The following is a 20,000-nucleotide window of genomic DNA, read 5'->3' on the forward strand; positions in this document are numbered from 1 at the left end:
GTGGAAGGCATCCACGGGAGAGATGCGTGGACAGACACAGACAGGGTGTCGGGGTTAAAGTGGAAGGCATCCACGGGAGAGATGTGTGGACAGAAGGATGTCGGGGTACCGGTGGAAGGCATCCACAGGGGAAACGTGTGGACAAACAGATGGGGGTATAGGGGCTAGAGTGGAAGGCATCCACGGGAGAGATGCGTGGACAGACACAGAGCATTGTTGAAGTGAACAGATGGAAAATTCAGATCAAAGCTGCAAAGAATACTTGATTTTGCGTTCTGTAGAACTTTTATAAACTTAGTTCCCAGATAATGTAACCACATTGAAGTATACTGCTTTCCAAAATGGAGTTGCTTTGTTAAATTAAGAAATATTATACTGTTTTAAAAATGAGGTATGTAATGGTAGGTTTTATGGTTACAAAATTTGACCTGCTACAGGTATTTTGTTTTGTTTTGTTTTTCCTTGAGGGGAGGAAGGGAGTCAGGATCAGCAGTGCTGGCCAGTCAGGCTGTCTTCTATAAACTTAACTTGTTAACTGAATGAGATAAATGTGAGTGGTTTCCAAGTGAAAATTACATAGTTCTAGGGTGTTATAGAAAATCTGTTTTCATTAAGTCATTTGTTGAATCACAGCTTTGCACCTTTCTGTGCCGTATTTTTACTCTTAGCATGCGATGCCTTGTAATGGTTGAAATGGATTTGTATTTACCTTCAATTGTTGTGACCTAAGGAATTATGCTCAGTTGTATAGTACTATCCATAATATGTAAAATTTCATGCATAGGATTGTTTTCTTTGAAATTTGCAATAAATTGTCCAAAATTTTGATTGTTACAGGGTTAGGGTTAGTATAGTTGTGATATCCAAGTGGAATATTGGTGATTCTGAAAATAATTGTATATAGTACTTAAATTTATCTAGCAGAAGTTTTTTATTCTTTCATAATACATCACTTCTATGTGAATTGGGTTTTGTTGCTTTAATATTTATTTACTGTTACAGTACATGAGTTATAATACAGATTATTTTCTGTATTATTTTCTCTAAGTTTCTCTTATTGTTTGCCACAAGAAATTTTTTTATCATTTAAAATCTTAAACCCTATGTATGAACAGAACAAGGGTATAAGGGGGAGGATACAGGTAAACGGTGAAATGTAAACATACTGTACTGAGTTGTTTTTTGTATTAAAATGATTAAGAGTATATATCACGCAAGTAGCTTTTAGTTCACTTACACTTGTAGCTGTTAAGAACGATTCTTAAATTAACCTCATATTTCCAAGCCTCTGTTTTAGTCTCATCATAAGCTGATGCATGAATAACTGATTTTTCATGTTAAAAATGAGGAGCAGGGCGTTGTTGCAGTTATCTGTGTACATGATGGGTGGCTTTATTTTTGTTTTATTTTCCTGCATCATGCATTTCTTACAGTGTATTTTCAATGCAGTATGTTCGCCTTGTTTTTGCATAGGGTGCTGGTCAAGATAAACTAGGAATCTATGTGAAGTCGGTTGTGAAAGGAGGTGCTGCGGATGTGGTCAGTATCATTTTGAAGGAAGTATGTTTTCAGTGTGCCGTATTCAGCAAATGATGTGAGAGATCCTGCTGCTACTTTTAGTTATGTAACACTATACAGTGTTTGTTGGAAGAACAAATAGGATATGTACTCATCACTACCTTTTCTTCCTCCCTTCTCCGTTTGCTCTCCAACCCCTAATCATGCACACACCTGTGGATGTGCCTAGGATGGACGTCTAGCTGCAGGTGATCAGCTCCTCAGTGTGGATGGACGAAGTCTGGTTGGGCTCTCTCAGGAAAGGTATCATTGATTTATTTTTTTGAAGCTTAGTATTAGCATTTTTAGGTGATTTTTGCATTAAGTTTTGAAATTGGAAGATGAAAACTATGCTAAAACGTTATGCTCATATTACTCTTTACCTTTGTTAGTGTACGTGACATTTCAATTGTTACCAAATTATAAATACATATTTTAGTCTAGTACAGTTTCTTTGAAACTTGAAAGAAACATACTCTTGACACTTCTTTAAATTTCTGAATATTAACTTACTGTTCTTAATATGGTAACAGGAGATGTGTTTGCCTATGTTCATAGTCAAGTTTTCAGAGGAAGAAAATGCGTAGTGAGTAAGCTGTCTGAAAGTCAGAACCATTACCCAAAATAATAGATGAGGCTGTGGAGCATGATTTTCAGTTGCTGTGATCACAGTTATTCATGACAGAGTAGGCACTGTATTTCGTTTTTCTTACATGTGTAATCTTCTTCTCCTAGGGCAGCAGAACTCATGACAAGAACAAGCTCTGTGGTGACACTGGAAGTAGCAAAGCAGGGTGCCATCTACCACGGTCTGGCCACCCTCCTCAATCAGCCATCCCCCATGATGCAGAGAAGTAAGGACCAGTAGGGAAATAGTGGCCACAACTCTGTGTTTTACAGCCATGGCCTCTTTGCATAGTCACAAAACTCCATGGCGGAGGTACTGGTGTTACTGTTGCCCCGCTTTTAAAGATAAGGAAATTGAGGATGAGAGCGCTTAAGCTCAGTGTCCGGGATTCCCATGTGGGCTCTCTGACTTTGGAGCCCATACTGTGAGTCACCAGGTCTCCTCCCTGTCATCAGGAGCTATTCAGCTTCACCCTCACAGGGCTGGTTGACTGCTGGTGAGCTTTTGTAGGCCCAGCACATGGTGGATGCTCAGAAGAGAGTGAATGTGACACGTTAAGGATGAACTGGGAAAAACTAGAGAATGAACAGTTTTCAGTTTTGATAGGCAAACTCAGGATTTCAGGTGTTGAAAGAGTACATTCAGTTCTTCACTGAAGAAATATGCATTTATTTGTATCTGAGTAGTTCCGTTAGTCCTGCATATGCTGGCATGATGATCGCGTTATGTACACAGTCATGCATCGCCTGGCAAGGTGATCCATTCTGACAAACTCATTCTTAGTTTATCTCATCACTGTGTGCACCTCACACTGTACTCACACAAGCTTAAATGGTGTAGCCTGTTCCTCCTAGGCTGCAGACCTGTACAGCATGTCACTGTACTAAATACTGCAGGCAACTATGATTCAGCGGTAACATATTTAAACATAGAAAAACTACAGTAAAAAAAAAAAAAAACAGTGAAAGAGTAACAGTGCTACACCTGTAGAAGGCCACTTACCGTGCGTGGGGCTTGTAGGACTGGAAGTTGCCCTGGGGGAGTCCGCGAGTGAGTGGTGAGTGAATGTGAATGCCCAGGACATGACCATAACTACTGTAGACTTTATAAACACTGCACACTTCAAATTTAAGAAAAAAAAATTTCTTTTAATAATAAATTAACAGCTTGCTGTAACTTTTTTTACTATGTAAAATTTTAAATTTTAAAAACACTTCTGACTCTTTTGTGGTAACACTTAGCTTAAAACACAAACATGTTATACAGCTGTACAGAAATATTTTCTTTATATCCTTACCCTATAAGTGATTTTCTGGTTTTTTAAAATTTATCTTTTTGGTTAATATCTCATACATAAGCACGCACATTAGCTTAGGCCTGCACAGGGTCAGGATCATCAGTGTCACTGTCTTCCACCTCCACATCTAGTCCCACAGGAAGGTCTTCAGGGCAGTGACATGCCATGGAGCCATCACCTCCTGTGATGGCAATGCCTTTTTCTGGAAGGCCTCCTGACAGACCTGCCTGTGTCTGCTTCACCATTAACTTTTTCTATAAGTAAAGAGAGTACACTCTAAAATGACAACAAAAAGTGTAGTATAGTAAAATAGATAAATTGTAACCCATTACATTACATTATTACATTATCAAGTGTTATATACTGTGTATAACTGTATGAGCTATACTTGTATACAGCTGGCAGGGCAGTCTGGCATAACCACAAACACAAGGAACGCATTGTACTACAGCTTTACACTGGCTAAGACATCATTAGGAGATAGGGATTTTTCAGCTCTGTTATAATCTTAGGAGACCACTGTCATGGGTGTGGTTCATTGACCAAAATGGGCTTATTTGGTGCATGATGGTAATTCACTTAAAAATCTTAGTTATTTAAATAGCTTATTTTTGGGAACTGTGGTTTTATAGTTACATCAAAAAGAATCTCAGAATAAAATCAGTATAAGTTTGGGGCTTTAAAAATAATTAGTTCAGACACAATAGGAGAAAACCATTATGATTCATATTTTCTCTTAAATCATTATATGCCTTCCAGATCAGCCTTAATGCACCTTGTTAAATGTATACATAGGCTTCTTAATATGGCCTTTATGGCCTGCTCCTCCATAAGGTAGGATTCTAGAAACTTCACAGCCCAGAACCTCAAGCTGGTACCTTATATAACAAATCACAGCTAAAACCAAGGTGTCAGAAAACCTGGCCTGCTGCTTACTGAAGCAGACACACAGCACACAAGGGGCATCTCAGCGAAACCTAGTGTGATGTTGTCTCCCTTGCTCAGCATGTGTTTTACGTAGAATTTAACATCTTGGTTGTCTGATTTCTTAGTTTACCGTCATTTAAAAGAACCAAACTAGAATACGAGTTAGAAATCACAGAGGGAAGCTGTGAACAGTAGATGATAAACCAGGGTAGGCAAGCAAAAGGGTGGAGAACTGACAGCGCCAGCCAGGAGCAGAAGGCTCACGCCACGTGATGGCTGCTCAGGACAACCACACGGGGGGCTTAAGAGCTCAGATGTTTTTCTAAGAAGTCAGAGAAGCATGTTTATTTTTAACTTTTTTAAAAAATGTACTTTAAAAAATGTTTACATTTGTTACTTACAACAGTGAAATGAGAAAATAAGCTTTGAAAGTGTTCATCTTCTCATCACTACCAATTAAGTAAAAATATTTTCTTTATTCTCAGTTATCTATTTAAGAGCTGTTTTATGATTCTGTAGAAAGAACTGACCTTTATAGGGAAAATCACCTTATTTCTTATGCTAAGAACCATTCTTACGGAAATTTAATGATAAACAGGGTGTGGAAAATAAAATCTTAAGAGATACTGAATATACTTTGATTCCAGTTTCAGATCGTCGTGGCTCAGGTAAACCCCGACCAAAGAGTGAAGGCTTTGAGCTCTATAATAATTCAGCTCAAAATGGGTCTCCTGAGAGTCCTCAGCTGCCTTGGGCAGAATATAGTGAACCAAAGAAATTGCCTGGTGATGATAGACTGATGAAAAATAGAGCTGATCACCGTTCCAGCCCCAACGTAGCAAGTAAGAGTGACACTTTCTTGCTCCTAAGTACACTCACGGTCACAGTCTGAAGCGAGAGGAGGCAGTTTGTGGTTTGTTAATTATTAAATTAAAATTATTCTCTGCAAGCATTGGCTAACTAGGATATGGTTTTCATAAGGGATATCATAAGTAACATTTCTCTAACAAAAACTAAGATGGAAACAGTTTAAATTCAGTTAATGCGGTAAGCAAATGCATTAATAACATATCTGTTTGGGGTTGGCAAATTACCAACAGGAACTAAAATATTTTTTACACTTTTAAAGGGTTAACAAAGAGCAGAAGAAATAATAGAAGGATATGCAGCAGGAGACAAAGGCTCACAAAGCCTAAAGTATTTACTTTCTGGCCTGTTACCGAAAATGTTTACCAGTCCCTGGCCTGGTATGCAGAGTTACAGAGGGTTGTTTTGTAGCTCTGGGCTCTGATGATTTATAGGTAGATGTGGATATGCCAAAACCTGATTTCTCATCTGCCTTGATTTTTTTGTTTGTTTGTTTCTATGCAAGACACTTCACTAGCAGTATGAAAATCAATGAGGCCTTTAGGGAGATTTTATGTTATATGTAGTTTGTTTATGTAATATTAAGCTTTTTTTCCCCCCTCCTGACTTGAACAGATCAGCCTCCTAGTCCTGGAGGGAAAGGTGCATATGCCTCTGGAACAGCAGCGAAGATAACATCTGTCTCTACTGGAAACCTCTGCACCGAGGTCTGATTGATTGATGGGCAAAAGGCTTTTACTGCACTTCCATACTTAGGTTTCCCTTGGAACAGCTCAGTTATCTAGTACAGTTTTTACTCTGAGTTAGCATTGATCATAATTGCTAAATCTGCAGTGTTTTATCTTTTGATTTTTAATATATTAGGTAAACCAGTTTTAAATTAAGCCTGGGCAAAATGAAATGTTATTGTTCTCAGTATGGATCAAATACTTTTTAATGCAGTACTTAACATATTTACTGTTTTTCAAATTTTAAAACAGATCATTGAAAATCAAGTTAGCCTGTATGGTTGTAAAAAGCTCGCTTTTGTTTGTTCTTCACATTTTACAGGAGCAGAGTCCTCCGCCTAGACCTGAAGCCTACCCCATCCCCACTCAGACGTACACCAGAGAGTATTTTACCTTCCCAGCTTCCAAATCCCAGGATCGGATGGCTCCTCCTCAGAACCAGTGGCCAAATTATGAAGAAAAGCCACATATGCACACAGATAGTAATCATTCCAGTATTGCAATTCAGGTTAGAAATAGAAGATTCCACACATTTTTCTCACCTCTCAAGGAGTGAAAACTGAGTTCTAAGACACGATTAATATTTTCCATGGAACAGCATTGTCGACCTTTTATTTTTTTCTTTAACGGTTTTGTGATTACATTTGAGGAAAAAGGGGGATAGAATCGAATACTTAATAAGAAAAAGGATTCTTTGTTCTCTGATGTTTGATTAACAAAATGTTAGTAATATAAGACCTTGCAATTTTTAAGACAAAGTTCACTGATTTAGAAGTGAGAAATTAGAACTCAGGTGTTATATTTTGCACTCTTTCTACTCAGAGCCGTCCTTGCCTGCGGGAGCTCATGGTGTGGCAGGGAAATGAGACAGACACATCAGACAGCATGGTCAGTGCTGGAGAAGTCCCAGTGGGGGACAGAGCTTCTCAGCCTTGGACGAGAACCTGGGCACAGCTGTGTGCACAGAAGGGCCTTCCAGGAGGAGGGCAAGGCACAGAGAAGTGTAGTAGTTCAGCAGGAACCCTGGGTGGAGGGAAGGGAATGACAGGATCTAGGGCAGCGAAGGTAGCAGGGCCAGACAGAAGGGCTTGACGTGACAGCTCAGGAATTTGGGTTTTGTCCACATTAGTAGACAGGAGGTGCCATGCTGAGTAGTTAAGCTGGGGAATGTTAAATGTTTTCTTTTTAGAAAGGTAACTATTTGCATGGTGAAAGATTGGGAGAAGAAATTAAAGGTATGCTTTAAGGAACAGTCTAGGATCTGTAACAAAGATGTGCTCTGGATCACAAATGCTGCGGGAATTCTGAAGATCCACGTTCTTAGAGTGGCTGGCAAAGACTAAATTGAGAGTTGAGATGGGATTTGAGCCGAGCCTTGATAAATGGGTAAATAGGCAGAGGAGAGAGGATTGCACTGAGGACCTGGACGCTGTGATACAGATGAGGAGGAGCCTGTTTTCTGAGGGCAGAAAGCACTCTTCAGGCCACAAATATTGGCCATCAGGAGATTTCTTGTCCTTTTGTCTGGTCTGCTGGTTATTCCTCCTGTTTTCCTAGGTGGGCCTGATCACCTAGGCCCAGTCTTGGGAGTTTTGGATGTCCTCTGTCACCAAAAGCTGGAGTTCTTTGGGAGAAGCTGCCTTCCCCCAAATTTCTCTTTAAAAATAGAGTAATTTTGTGCCCTAGTTTTTCTAGTATCTTTTGTTAGAACTTAGGAGAATCTGCTTCCCATGTTCACGACAACCCGATTTATAGTGCACACATGGAATCCCATCTTTACACACATTATTTCCTGTTTTGTGGGGGTGCCATTAAGTCTTCACATTCATAGTATACAGCTGCTACCTGTTTCTACCTCACAACATGGATAAACAATACCTAGAGGAGAAAGTTGAGAAACTGAGGCCAGAGTGTTGAATGACTGAAGAATTATGATGGGATTTAAGCAGGGAGGTGGAGAGTTCGAGCCAGCATCCAGGGCCAGTGCAAAGTCTTAAAGGAGCAGAAGAGTGACTCAGGTCAGCCCTTCCAGCATCAGGGAGCGGTGGTAGACACAGTCTCTGTTTTTATGTGGTCCATGGATTTCGTACCCCAGTAATGAGACTATTTCTGTGTCCTAAGTAAAGCTCTAGCAAAATGTTAGGAGTAAATGTTCCATCTTTCTTTGAGACTACTGCTTTTTGAAGCGATACTACATCTTTCTTGTTGGTTTGCTTTTTGAGAAAAAGGAAACAATTTGTTTTCCCAGCTTACATTCTTTAATTTCTACTCGTTAACAGGGCAGGAAAAAGATATTTGATGCAGCCCTCATAGTGATCACGTTTATTTGAATAGACCCCTTTCAGATGTGCCGTTTCTCAGCCTTCAGACTAGCCCTTTGGGAAAAGTGTACTTATTCAGTCTTTCTCTCTCTCTCCCTCCCTCCCTCCCTCCCTCTCTCCGCACCCCCAGGGTCATTCCTGTCTCTCTCTCTGTCTCTCTCTCTCTCTCTCTCTCTCTCTCTCTCTCACACACACACACACACACACACACACACACACACACACCTTTGTATTCAACAAATTTATACTAATGCATTGTAGAGCTTTGTATCTCAGATGTGTAGGAATTGTCCATGCCTTACTGTGCACAGCTCTGTCAAAGAGCTCAGGAAGCCAGCCCTCAGCTTGTAAAATTTAGAAAGTCACAGATGGTTAAATGGTTAAGATTTAGTAATTACTCGTAATAGAAATTAGAGAAGTCCCCATTGTTAATTTTTACATATTATGACCAATCACACTCATTACTTTGAAGTCCAAGTCGCATGTCTGGCCCTGCACTGGAGATGGTGCAGGGCACTGCAGGAGAGTGAGGAGGGTGAGGATGGCCACTGGCACTGAAGGGCCTGTTTGCAGAGAGAAAGGACAGCTTTGCCTTTTCCTTCCCCTTGAGACAGAGACTGTGTTGCCCAGGCTGGTCTCAAACTCCTGGGCTCAAGCAGTCCACCCACCTCAGCCTTCCAAAGTGCTGGCATTACAGGTGTGAGCTACCATGCTCGCCCGCTTTTTATTCTTTTTACAGGTGCATTCACTGTTATTCCACATTAGCCAATGAGCTATATAGGGCAGTCTCAGTCTCTTTCTGTACATTCAACAGTTTTTCCTCTGTCTGAAGATACAATGTTTGTAGATATTTTGTAATTTCTAGTAAATGGCCAAAATATAGTTCTTTTTCTTTTTCCAGCGTGTTACACGTTCCCAAGAAGAACTTCGAGAAGATAAAGCTTACCAGCTTGAGCGGCATCGAATAGAGGCGGCTCTAGACCGCAAGTCCGATAGTGATATGTGGGTAAATCAGAGCTCCTCACTGGACTCTAGTACATCTAGCCAAGAGCACCTGAACCATTCCTCTAAGCCGGTCACCCCTGCTTCCACGCTGACCAAAAGCGGCCCTGGCCGTTGGAAAACACCAGCAGCCGTACCGGCCACCCCTGTGGCCATTTCCCAGCCCCTCCGAACAGACCTGCCTCCGCCACCCCCGCCGCCTCCCGTCCACTATGCCGGTGATTTCGATGGAATGTCCATGGATCTGCCTCTCCCACCACCTCCTTCTGTCAACCAGATAGGAGTCCCGTCTGCGCAGGTGGCTGCTGCAGAACGGAAAAAGAGAGAAGAGCATCAGCGCTGGTATGAGAAGGAGAAGGCCCGCCTGGAAGAGGAGCGGGAGAGGAAGCGGAGAGAGCAGGAGAGGAAGTTGGGCCAGATGCGCACTCAGTCCCTAAACCCTACTCCGTTTTCTCCCCTGACCGCTCAACAGATGAAGCCCGAAAAGCCTTCCACCCTCCAGAGGCCCCAAGAAACCGTCATCCGGGAGCTGCAGCCTCAGCAGCAGCCCCGCACTATCGAGCGCAGGGACCTGCAGTACATCACAGTCAGCAAAGAGGAGCTTTCCTCAGGGGACAGTCTGTCCCCTGACCCGTGGAAGCGCGATGCTAAGGAGAAGCTGGAGAAGCAGCAGCAGATGCACATCGTAGACATGCTGAGCAAGGAGATCCAGGAGCTCCAGAGCAAACCGGACCGCAGCGCCGAGGAGAGCGACCGGCTGCGCAAGCTCATGCTGGAGTGGCAGTTCCAGAAGCGACTCCAGGAGTCGAAGCAGAAGGACGAAGATGACGAGGAGGAGGAGGATGATGATGTGGACACCATGCTGATCATGCAGCGCCTGGAGGCTGAACGAAGAGCGAGGGTAAAGGGGAGAGTGCTTTGGCTCTGCCTATCTGTGGGCCCTATATTCTTAGTTTCTTCAGCTTTCTTAAGGGGGTAGCTAGGCCCTGATCTTGAGAAGGATTAAAAGCGCCCCTAGGTTTATAATATTTTATTGTATGTATTACTTTTGGCTGATGTCATAGAGAAATGAGTCAGGGCTATAAGGCTAAATTTTTTGAGACATGCTTTGACAAGTATTAAATACAATTCAGATGGAACTTGATTGTTTTCATTAGCAAACTCATAATTATCTTTCTCCTTAACACTTCAGTTGAGAAAACAAGTATTTGTTAATGACCAGTAATAATCTTGATCCGGGGTTGGCAAAATTTTTCTTCCTGGGCCAGATTGATACTTTGCAGGCCATGTGGACTCTGGCAGCACCCAGCTCTGCTATTGTAGTGCAAAGCAGCCACAGACACACATAAACATACGGGCATGTCTATGTGCAAATAAAACTTTATTTACAGAAACATAGGGCAGACCATTGGCTGGCCCCTGGTCTTGATTGTCAGCACTTTGTGGTGGTTAACAAATGAAACTGTTCAGATCATTACATTTACAGTCATTACCAAAAAGAATCTTCACAGTAGTTGTACTGTTGAAGAAGCAAGCATTTATTGAGGTAATAAACAGTTATATTCCAACTGTAGCATAGAGATACTGATACCTGATTTTATTATTTCTCCATATTATAAAAATATTTTTTTTAAATAAAGAACAAAAGTAAAATTTAAATTCATTTAACAATAAATTGTTATGCAAAAATTTTAGATAAAGGCAAGACTTTCTTCCTCTATAAAAAGAACTGTTAAGAATCATTTATTGTTATTAATTTGGGCATTTATTAATATTAATTTAGAGAGAATGCTGTTGATCATATTGTGTTCATGAGTTTTAGTGATTTTTTTTATTTTTTAAACACAGTGTGATATTCTGAGAAAAGATACCCAGAGCCATGTTCTTTTTATCTTCTGGATTCTGCTTCTAATCTCAACTATTTTTTTATGCTGTTTATAGTAAAGCTCTACCAGGAGCTATTAGGTCAGACATTTTGATCTTTTTACCTCACAGTGAAATTTGACTTAGATAATAATCTGTGAGTCCTTAGATCCTTAGAGCCCAGCAGTGTGATTCTTTTTCACTTTGCTCTGCGAATTTTTTCTGAAATGTCTCTCTCACACATACTTCTTAATAGGTACATATCTCAGCCAAAATGTGTATATATGTAAAACTTTCCCGAAAACTCAGCTTGAGTCCCCTTAGACACATAAGTTTCTTAAATGAGGCCAAAGTGTGAATTATTACATTGTTTTACTACTGTTGTCATTAGTATTTGTCAAGTCATCAGTAGTAAACTTCCTGATGAGTAGCTAGCTGTGTTTACTGTAAGCACTGTTTTATTTGAAAAAGCAACCACTACATTAATAGCTAGTTTACTTTAAAATAGCTTCAAAAATACAGTACTTTAAAAGTACTATGTTCCCTGGTAAGGATTCTTGGAGTGATTGTCCCTCCCCATCAGAGCTGTCTGGGGGGTGCTGGGCCTACCGGCACTGGCACCAGGTGTCTGTTTCTCTGCCCTGGCCACTGTCACTCATGGGTACAGTAAGATGGATTCATTAGGAACCTAAGGCCCTGCTCGGCCTTGTGTTGCCCGCACCCCAAAAGCCGAGAGGATGCCTTTCCTTCACTGCATTTTCAACTCTGAATATACAGCTGTTGCCTATAGCAGATAAATCAACAGCATCAGCACTATTCACTATTGTATCCTGACAGTGGTGAAAAATTAGCAAATGCCTTGTAGTATCTCTATAATTGTTCTTTTCTGTGAGGACTAAGCTTTTGTTTGAGTCTCTCAGTTTTTCCAAATGGTTACAACATTGAATATTTCAAAGTCTTTTAGTATGAATTATGATATTTGGAAAGTTTCTTATGATAATTTAGTGAAGAAAATATTTGTTTTTTTGCTTAGTAGTTCTATTACAATTAGTATCTTGGTCTCCAAATAAGAAAGCTAAGGGAAATTTTGCTGTTTTTTATTTTCTATGTTTCCTAACGATGAAACTCATTTAATACCATGTGGGTGTTTTTCTGTTTCTGAATACTAGAAGTTAGTCTGTAGTTCTTTACCTTTCTCATCAAGTTGTCGAAACACAGATGACGCGTGATAGTGACAAAATATGCCGATGGCAGATTACAGGTCTAAACCTAACTTTTTTTTCCACACTTCATCTTTCTTTTTTTTTTTCTTTCTCTGTTACCTGCAGCAGACTGCTATGCCAGCAATCTCTGTTCTAGATTTGGTATGTTCTTGTTTCTTTCCCTTTGGTACTTTTTTCCTGTCTTGATTTTCTTTTCTTTCAGTGGTGGCTGTTTGATGTTTTAGTAGATCAGTTTTCTGTAGGGGTGTCCTCCATCAGGAGATGGGGTTCCTGACACTTTAGAAGCATGCCTTTGAATGTTCCTAGATTTAGTCACTCTTTGCTTTTCTTCGTTAATTTTAAGTGTTACTGTTTGTTTATGGTTTTGACCCTTTCTCAGTTTCAGTCATGAATTGATTCCGTGTATTCTTACGTAGTCATAAGTACATGAACAAATGAAATGAATTTTGCAATGAGTTATTTATTTTATTCTTTTCACATTAGACATAGATTTTAAATATTCAGTTGTTACAAACTTAGTTGAAAGGGTATTGACATTATTTGCCAGTTAAGACATAACTGTCTATTGGTGGAGTAAGAGATTTCCAGTGACATGTATTCTGTTTTCTTTACTAATATAACGTGGATTTTAATTCAGTTTATCAGCCATGCCAATTTATCAGTTTGCTGAAAAATACTTCAGATCATGGTCTATTGTAAATTCAAAGTGTTTATTGTCATATTGGGGAAATTTGGCTGTCATTTAGGGCCTACCATGCTTGAGTATGGTATCTTTATCACCTGCTAGACAATTACACTGTGACTGATATATTTATATAAACTTAAAGACAAATTCTAGTCAACTTCTAAAGACAAAAGTCAGTATCAGACAATACATTTAAAATTCGTGAATCACGGTTTGACTTGAATGGTCTTGTCACTAAATAATAGTCCCTTTTTCTTTTTTCCCCTCAGTTGAGCACAGTGGCAGTATTGCCTTAGAGAGGAACCCTTCTTTCCTCCCTGCCTCCCTTCCTTCCTCTACCTTCCTTCCTGCTTTCCTTTTTTTTGGGGGGGTGGAGTCTTCCTCTGTCACCCATGCTGGAGTGCAGTGGTGTGATCTCTGCTCACCATAACCTCCTCCTTTTGGGTTCACGTGATTCTCCTGCCTCAGCCTCCCGAGTAGCTGGGATTACAGGCATGTGCCACCACCACGCCAGGCTAATTTTTGTATTTTCAGTAGAGATGGGGTTTCGCCATGTTGGCCAAGCTGGTCTTGAACTCCTGACCTCATGATCCACCTGCCTCAACCTCCCAAAGTGCTGGGATTACAGGTGTGAGCCCTTTCTTAAAAACACTTCCCCTCCTTGGTGATTGGAAGTCATATTTTCTGAGCTCTGCATTTTTTTTTTTTACATGAAAGATTTAAAAGTACACATTTTTCTCCCTACTTTATGTGTTTCAGTGTACTTATGTGTAGCTGGAAGATATTAATCAGAGTCACCTTAATGTGAGATATTAATACAGCAGATACTTGCTTAGCATCCATGGCATCGTGAGCACTGACCTGAGGCCCTGAAGACACCAGCCAGCTCTGCAGGCCCAAAGAGAGTTTCTTATACTATGAAGAATTCTATGACACATGAACAGTAATACTTAAGAATAATGCTTGCAATAAGATTTTTGTTTCATAGAAATAATTTAGAGTTTTTCTTTCTTTAAAAGATAATTATTTTGAGCCTTAATATTTATCTTAACCACGTTTCTGAGCATTTCTTAGCCCATTTCCTGAGTAAATATTAACAGCACCTCATTATTTATAGAATAAAATATAAATATTTTATTCTATAAATAATAAAATTTATTTTATTATTTATAAAATGTATTTTTATTAAAAATAAAAATTATGGTGGCTCATACCTGTAATCCCAGCACTTTGGGAGGCTAAGGGAGGCAAATCACGGGAGGTCAGGAGTTCAAGACCAGCCTGGCCAACATGGTGAAACCTCGTCTCTAAAATACAAAAATTAGCCGGGTATGGTAGTGGGCACCTGTAATCCCAGCTACTCAGGAGGCTAAGGGATGAGACTCTCTTGAACCCAGGAGGTGGAGGTTGCAGTGAGCCGGGATTGTACCACTGCACTCCAGCCTGGGGGATAGAATAAGGCTCTGGCTCAAAAAAAGAAAAAGAAAAAAAAAAAACTATAGAATTCTTGCTATGTAAGAATTAGCATGTTACTCTAGGAGACCCTGTTCTGTTATTAGCCCTCTCCTTAATTTGGTTAAGGACAAATGTGTGACTATATATTTGGTAGTGAGTGACACTACTCAGTTCTTAAGATATTTTCTTAGACACATCAGGTAGGTAATCAGGTAAATGAGACAGATCTTTTCCTGTGTGGAAGCAGCTGAGTTTCATAAAGTTGGGAGGCTGCCTGCACTGGTTTCTGCTCTTCCCCCTGGTCTCTCTGTGACCCATCACCCCTGTCAGTGCAGGGCCAGCCTTCTCCATCCTCTGTGCTCACTTCTGATCTGAGACGGCAGCACCATTTTGATGTCAGCAGTGTCCCCATTTGATTTCTAGTCCAGACTTCTTGCGCACTAAAGACTCAGATATCCACCTGCCCATGTAACATCTCCACATGGAGTCAAGTAAGACTTTTCGAATGCAACATGCTCAAAGTGAAATCTTTGTCTCCTTAACTCACCCTGCACTGCTGATCATTCTGTCTTCAGCCTTCCCCGTTTCAGCTGATGCTTTGAGTTGCTCAGACAAAAAACCTCACAGTCATCCATCGCCCCCTTTTTTCTCTGTTCAGAAACTCCTGGCTTGACCTCCTTAACAACCTGACCAACCTCTATGCCCCTGTCACCAGAGTTTCTCTCCTTTCCTGCCTAGGTCCCTGCGAGAGACTGGCTGGATCCCTTGGTGCTGCCTCCCAGTACCTTCACAGGACAGCCTTGACGTAGCATACAGCAATCCCACGAGAACATCTGCACTACCCTCATAAGTCTCTCCCTTTACTTAGGCAGTCCAGGGTGGCCTGGGGCCTGCAGGTGCTATTTGGTTTGTCTGGATGTCATCCCTCTTCACGCCCTCACCCACTGCCCACCAGTCTGCCTGCCTGCCTTCTAGTGACCCTCCACATGCTGGGCCACTGGGAAGGTCCCTGCCTGTCTCCATGGCTGGCTTTCTTGGCACATGCAGGTGACTCTCAAATGCCACCTTTTCAGGGGCCCACCAGTCCGCACTGCATATTGGGGGGGCCCACCGGCCTCACTGTGTCCTGCTCGTTTCTCTGTGGACATGCTATATACATTACTGTATTGGTGTGTGTCTCCTCTGGGTAGCACCACCTCCATGGGAAGAGTGACGTTCGTCCAAGTTTTCTAGAAGAGTTCTGGCATGTAGTAGGCAGTCAGTAATGCAGAGTGAGTGGGATCGGATTCCGGGCCAAGGTCCCAAGCTCTCAAAGGTGAGCTGTTAGCAGCTCAAGAGTAGAACTGTTATTAGGTCGTCTCCTAATGACTGAGGTGGTGTATAAGTCATGTTCAGACTAAAGTCTGACTTGCTGGAGGGATCTCCTTTAGCACTAGGTTATGACAAAGCCCACTGTCTTTAGAGCTTTTCCTTTGTATCCCATGGGCAAATCCAGGACACGTGGAATTCGTCAGGACGTCTGTTTTCTCCCGCAGAGTACTCTGTCCTGTCCTTGGATCCTGTCTCTACCTTGAATAGCTGGTTAGTTAGGACCATGGAGGGCGCTGACTGTGGCTACAGCTTTGCCTGGCTGATGCCTCGGGTAGTAGCTAGTCCTCCCCCTGATGACAGGGGATGTGGCTCATGCCTTCATTGCTCCAGATTGCCCATACTGCGTATGTTCCTCTCATTTCTTCATGATGAGCCTGTTCTATGGCAGAGCACAAGGGCTGAAGCTGGCATGGAAGAAACTGGCCCAGTGTCACACAAAGCAGGTGAGAGCCAGGGTCTCTTCACCCAGCACGGGAGAGACTTGGCCAGCACAGGTCAAACATTCCTAATCTGAAAATCCAGAATCCCAGATCTAAAACTCACTGAGCATCAGCATTACACCACATTATTCCACACCTGACCTCAATGACAGGTTGCATTCAGAGTTTTGTTGGATGTCCAAAATTATTTAAAATACTGTACAAAATTACCTTTAGGCTATATGTATAAAGTGTGTATGAGACAGAAATCAAATTCATATTTAGACTTGAGTCCTGTCCCCAGGATATCTCTTTATGTATATGCAAATAGTCCCAAAATCAAAAAATCCAAAATTTGAAACACTTCTAGTTCCAAGCCTTTTCGATAAGGGATACTCGTATCACATGGATCAAGTGAGAGTGAAGATTTTAACCATAATTTTCTGAATTCATATTAGGTGCTCTTTGTAGGACACAAAAATGCCTGTTTTTATAACACAATAGTGGCAGGAACCCTTCTCTGGAAATTTACCTGGTTTGACAAATCTCTCAGTGGCTAGGCGCAGGTTAGTGGGTCATCTGCTGACTCGGGGAACATGAGACAGGAGAGCTCACAGGAGAAATTCCAGCCCTGGGAGTAATAGCAGTGAGAAAATGTCTTCAAAGATTTCAGCAGCCCTGCTGCTTTCCTTACACAAAACCCAAGCTGGGCCTTCCCCCATTCTGCTTTCCTCTGGTTTTTAGCATAGAACTGTAGAAACGGGCCATACCCCTCTTGAGCATCCCAGGTGTAGAAGGGGCTGAATTTAAAGCCTTATAAAAATTTCAAGCAGGAATTAGTAGGAAGCCTAATTTCAGAATTGTTTCTCCAGAGAAACCTCTCTGTGGGAAGTCAGACAGTATTTTGTCTATTCACATTGGAATACCCCTGGAATGAAAATGGGCCCTGCCCAGAATATCAAAGCCATAGCATAGCTGCAGTGCATCTCCAGGAAGGCTGTTTACTCAGGGAGTTAGGAGCAGAAATATGTTCACATTAAAGCCAACATGTATATACTACAGAGTGGAATGCAGAGTTCGGTTGCATAAAAATAGTTGCCCTAAAAGAACTTCAAGTTTATGTCATAGGCCACTTGGAGCCACGCTGTCCTACCTGGGGATTACTCCGTTTAGTGTCTGCCACAAGGGCATTTCAGCAGCTGAGCTCTAGGTCTTACAACTTGTAATAAAATGGTCGTTTTACTTCAACCTTAAAGGAGTGTGTGGGCTGTGCTACAGGATCGGAGCTAACCCTTTCAGAGTACCACATGCTGTTGTGGATGGTGTTTCTGGTGTCGTTTAAGACACTCTGCCACGGTGAGAGAGAACTTCGCTTTCCTCCTGAGGAAATCGGGTTCGTAAGACAGAGACTTTTGCTTGGTCTAAAAACCAGGTGTTAGGGTACCAAAGGCACCAAAACCTTCTGATTCAGTCTTTAATTTGTAATAAATGATATAATCAGGAATTTTCTTCATGTTTTTGTCCTTAAAATTTTTTTAGGGTAGACATTTTTAATGGGAGGAAGGATGCACAGAAAAAGTCTAGAGAAAAAGGCTTTAACAGAGTCGTGTTTTCAGTGATTTGTCAACAAGTAAAGGGTATTATAACCCTGTTTTATGTTCAGATACAAGTTTCATTTTCATGGTACAAAATTATAAACACAAAGACCTGAACGTGTGTGTGTGTGTGTATCCTGAAAATATGAAAACACTTGTTTTGGGGAATGTGGACTACCCGTATAGCAGAACCTTGGTTCAAGCTTGCTGTGTACTGGCTCTGAAATCCCAGCATAGTTCTTGATTTAGAATAATTTTTAGTCTGCATGGTCTTGATTCATCAGGTAATAGTTTTTTTTTTTTTTTTTTTTTTTTGAGTCGGAGCTTCACTCTTGTTACCCAGGCTGGAGTGCAATGGCGCAATCTCGGCTCACTGCAACCTCCGCCTCCTGGGTTCAGGCAATTCTCCTGCCTCCTGAGTAGCTGGGATTACAGGCACGCGCCACCATGCCCAGCTAATTTTTTGTATTTTTAGTAGAGACGGGGTTTCACCATGTTGACCAGGATGGTCTCGATCTCTTGACCGTGTGATCCACCCGCCTCGGCCTCCCAAAGTGCTGGGATTACAGGCGTGAGCCACCGCGCCCGGCCAATAGTTATTTTTTTAATCGATTCTGCTCTTCCCTAAAATATCACTTCCTGCAAGGCTACTTTGGTAGCATGTAACTTTTCATTCTTTTAATCAAAGTGCTAATGTAATAGGCAGTTTGCACTGGATTGAAGGATGATTAAGTTTGTAATTTAAGTTCAAACATCCTTTAACTGTTACTGAATGTAAGTAAGCCATACAATTCAATATATCGTTTTAAGCTATTATTTTGAGCAAATTAAGAAATTCTCATTTTTTTCATTAATGCTTTGTGAATAGTGGGAGTAAAGCAACATAGCTTTAAAGAACAAAACAATTTATGTTTTGGAAATGGAAATAGATGAATTAGCCAAAGAGTAGAAACAAACTGTCCTGATCACACTGGTGCTGGTTAATTTGCCTCCTTCACAAATAGTAAATAATGAGCTGAATGCAAGGAGGGGTTCCTCGCTTACTGCTTTCCAGATTTGGAAGAATCGAGGTTTTTAAGAAGAAAGTGCCTGTTTATAGATTTATAAGGAAGCATCTGTACTTACAATTATGAAAATGATCATTGTTCTGATTTCTTACAATATGCCTCTATTTGAAAGAACTGGTTGGCTCTATCATTGTGTAACACTTTCTCGCTCAGCACTTACTTTTAATCAGGGCTAGAAAATATTAACATAAATTAGTTTGTGCTTTGTTGGAAAGGCAAAGACCCATGTTATATTGATGCAATTTTACATTCCACCCTTAATTACTTTTCTGTAGAATATTTAATACTGTCACTTGCTTTATTTTCCCATTTTTGTTTCTGCACTGTTTCTCATCACTTCTCCAGACCCCTGAAATTCTTGCTGAATGTTTCCATCCTTTGCTGTGGCCTCTTGGGCAGGAAGCCCATGGGGAGCTGTGGCTGGTTCTCAGGGGCAAGGCATCCCTGAGTGCTTCCTTCTGGATTGTTAGTGGCATCCTCTCCTGCCATAAACACCCTCAAAGCTAGTCATCCCAATATCCCTCTGGGGTATGAATAGGTTATTCTAAAGAGACAGTTCAATTATTTGTCTCTTTGAGAAGGCAATTTTATTTTTTTCTAAGATGTTTTATTATTGTTTATTGGCATGAAAAAGCCTAAGAACACAGGTTAATTTCTTTTTTCTCACCAGATATAGTTTTTTCTTCGCAGAAATCAAGGGAGAGTGAAATTGTTAGATTTTTATTTTAATAAAAATACATACAAACACAATTCAAATCCCAGAAATTAGCATTCTTATATTTCTGCTACAATTTATAGACAAACTGGTAATTCTGTAGAAATTGAAACACATAGAAATTTTATGTAGGGTATTCCTGCAGAGGTTAGAGATTGAACTAGATTAAACCAGATGGCTTTAAGTTTCATTTTGATCCTAGAAATATTGATTCATGATGTATGATAACAGAGCTGTGGGTGTTCCTGTGGCCCGGGTCTGTGCCAGCTCAGAAGGAAAT

The 20,000-nt window shown here is 41.0% G+C and overlaps 1 protein-coding gene across 15 annotated transcripts in view; it reads left to right on the forward strand.

The window, feature by feature from the left end:
- Positions 1–20,000, forward strand: part of AFDN (afadin, adherens junction formation factor) — a 139,627-nt gene that overhangs the window by 108,649 nt on the left and 10,978 nt on the right. For 12 of the 15 annotated variants that reach the window (XM_032267062.1, XM_032267069.1, XM_032267063.1 and 9 more), the window contains 7 exons: positions 1,474–1,539; positions 1,748–1,821; positions 2,293–2,411; positions 5,057–5,251; positions 5,892–5,983; positions 6,327–6,512; positions 9,227–10,228. In XM_032267062.1, the coding sequence (XP_032122953.1) occupies positions 1,474–1,539; positions 1,748–1,821; positions 2,293–2,411; positions 5,057–5,251; positions 5,892–5,983; positions 6,327–6,512; positions 9,227–10,228 (1,734 nt within the window). Of the gene's footprint in view, positions 1–1,473; positions 1,540–1,747; positions 1,822–2,292; positions 2,412–5,056; positions 5,252–5,891; positions 5,984–6,326; positions 6,513–9,226; positions 10,229–12,518; positions 12,555–20,000 lie in introns of all 15 variants that reach the window. The other 3 variants (XM_032267073.1, XM_032267077.1, XM_032267074.1) reach the window with 1 other exon arrangement.

Source organism: Sapajus apella, unplaced genomic scaffold, assembly GCF_009761245.1.
Source record: "Sapajus apella isolate SASKATOON/1434 unplaced genomic scaffold, GSC_monkey_1.0 scaffold165, whole genome shotgun sequence".
Lineage (NCBI taxonomy): Eukaryota > Metazoa > Chordata > Mammalia > Primates > Cebidae > Sapajus > Sapajus apella.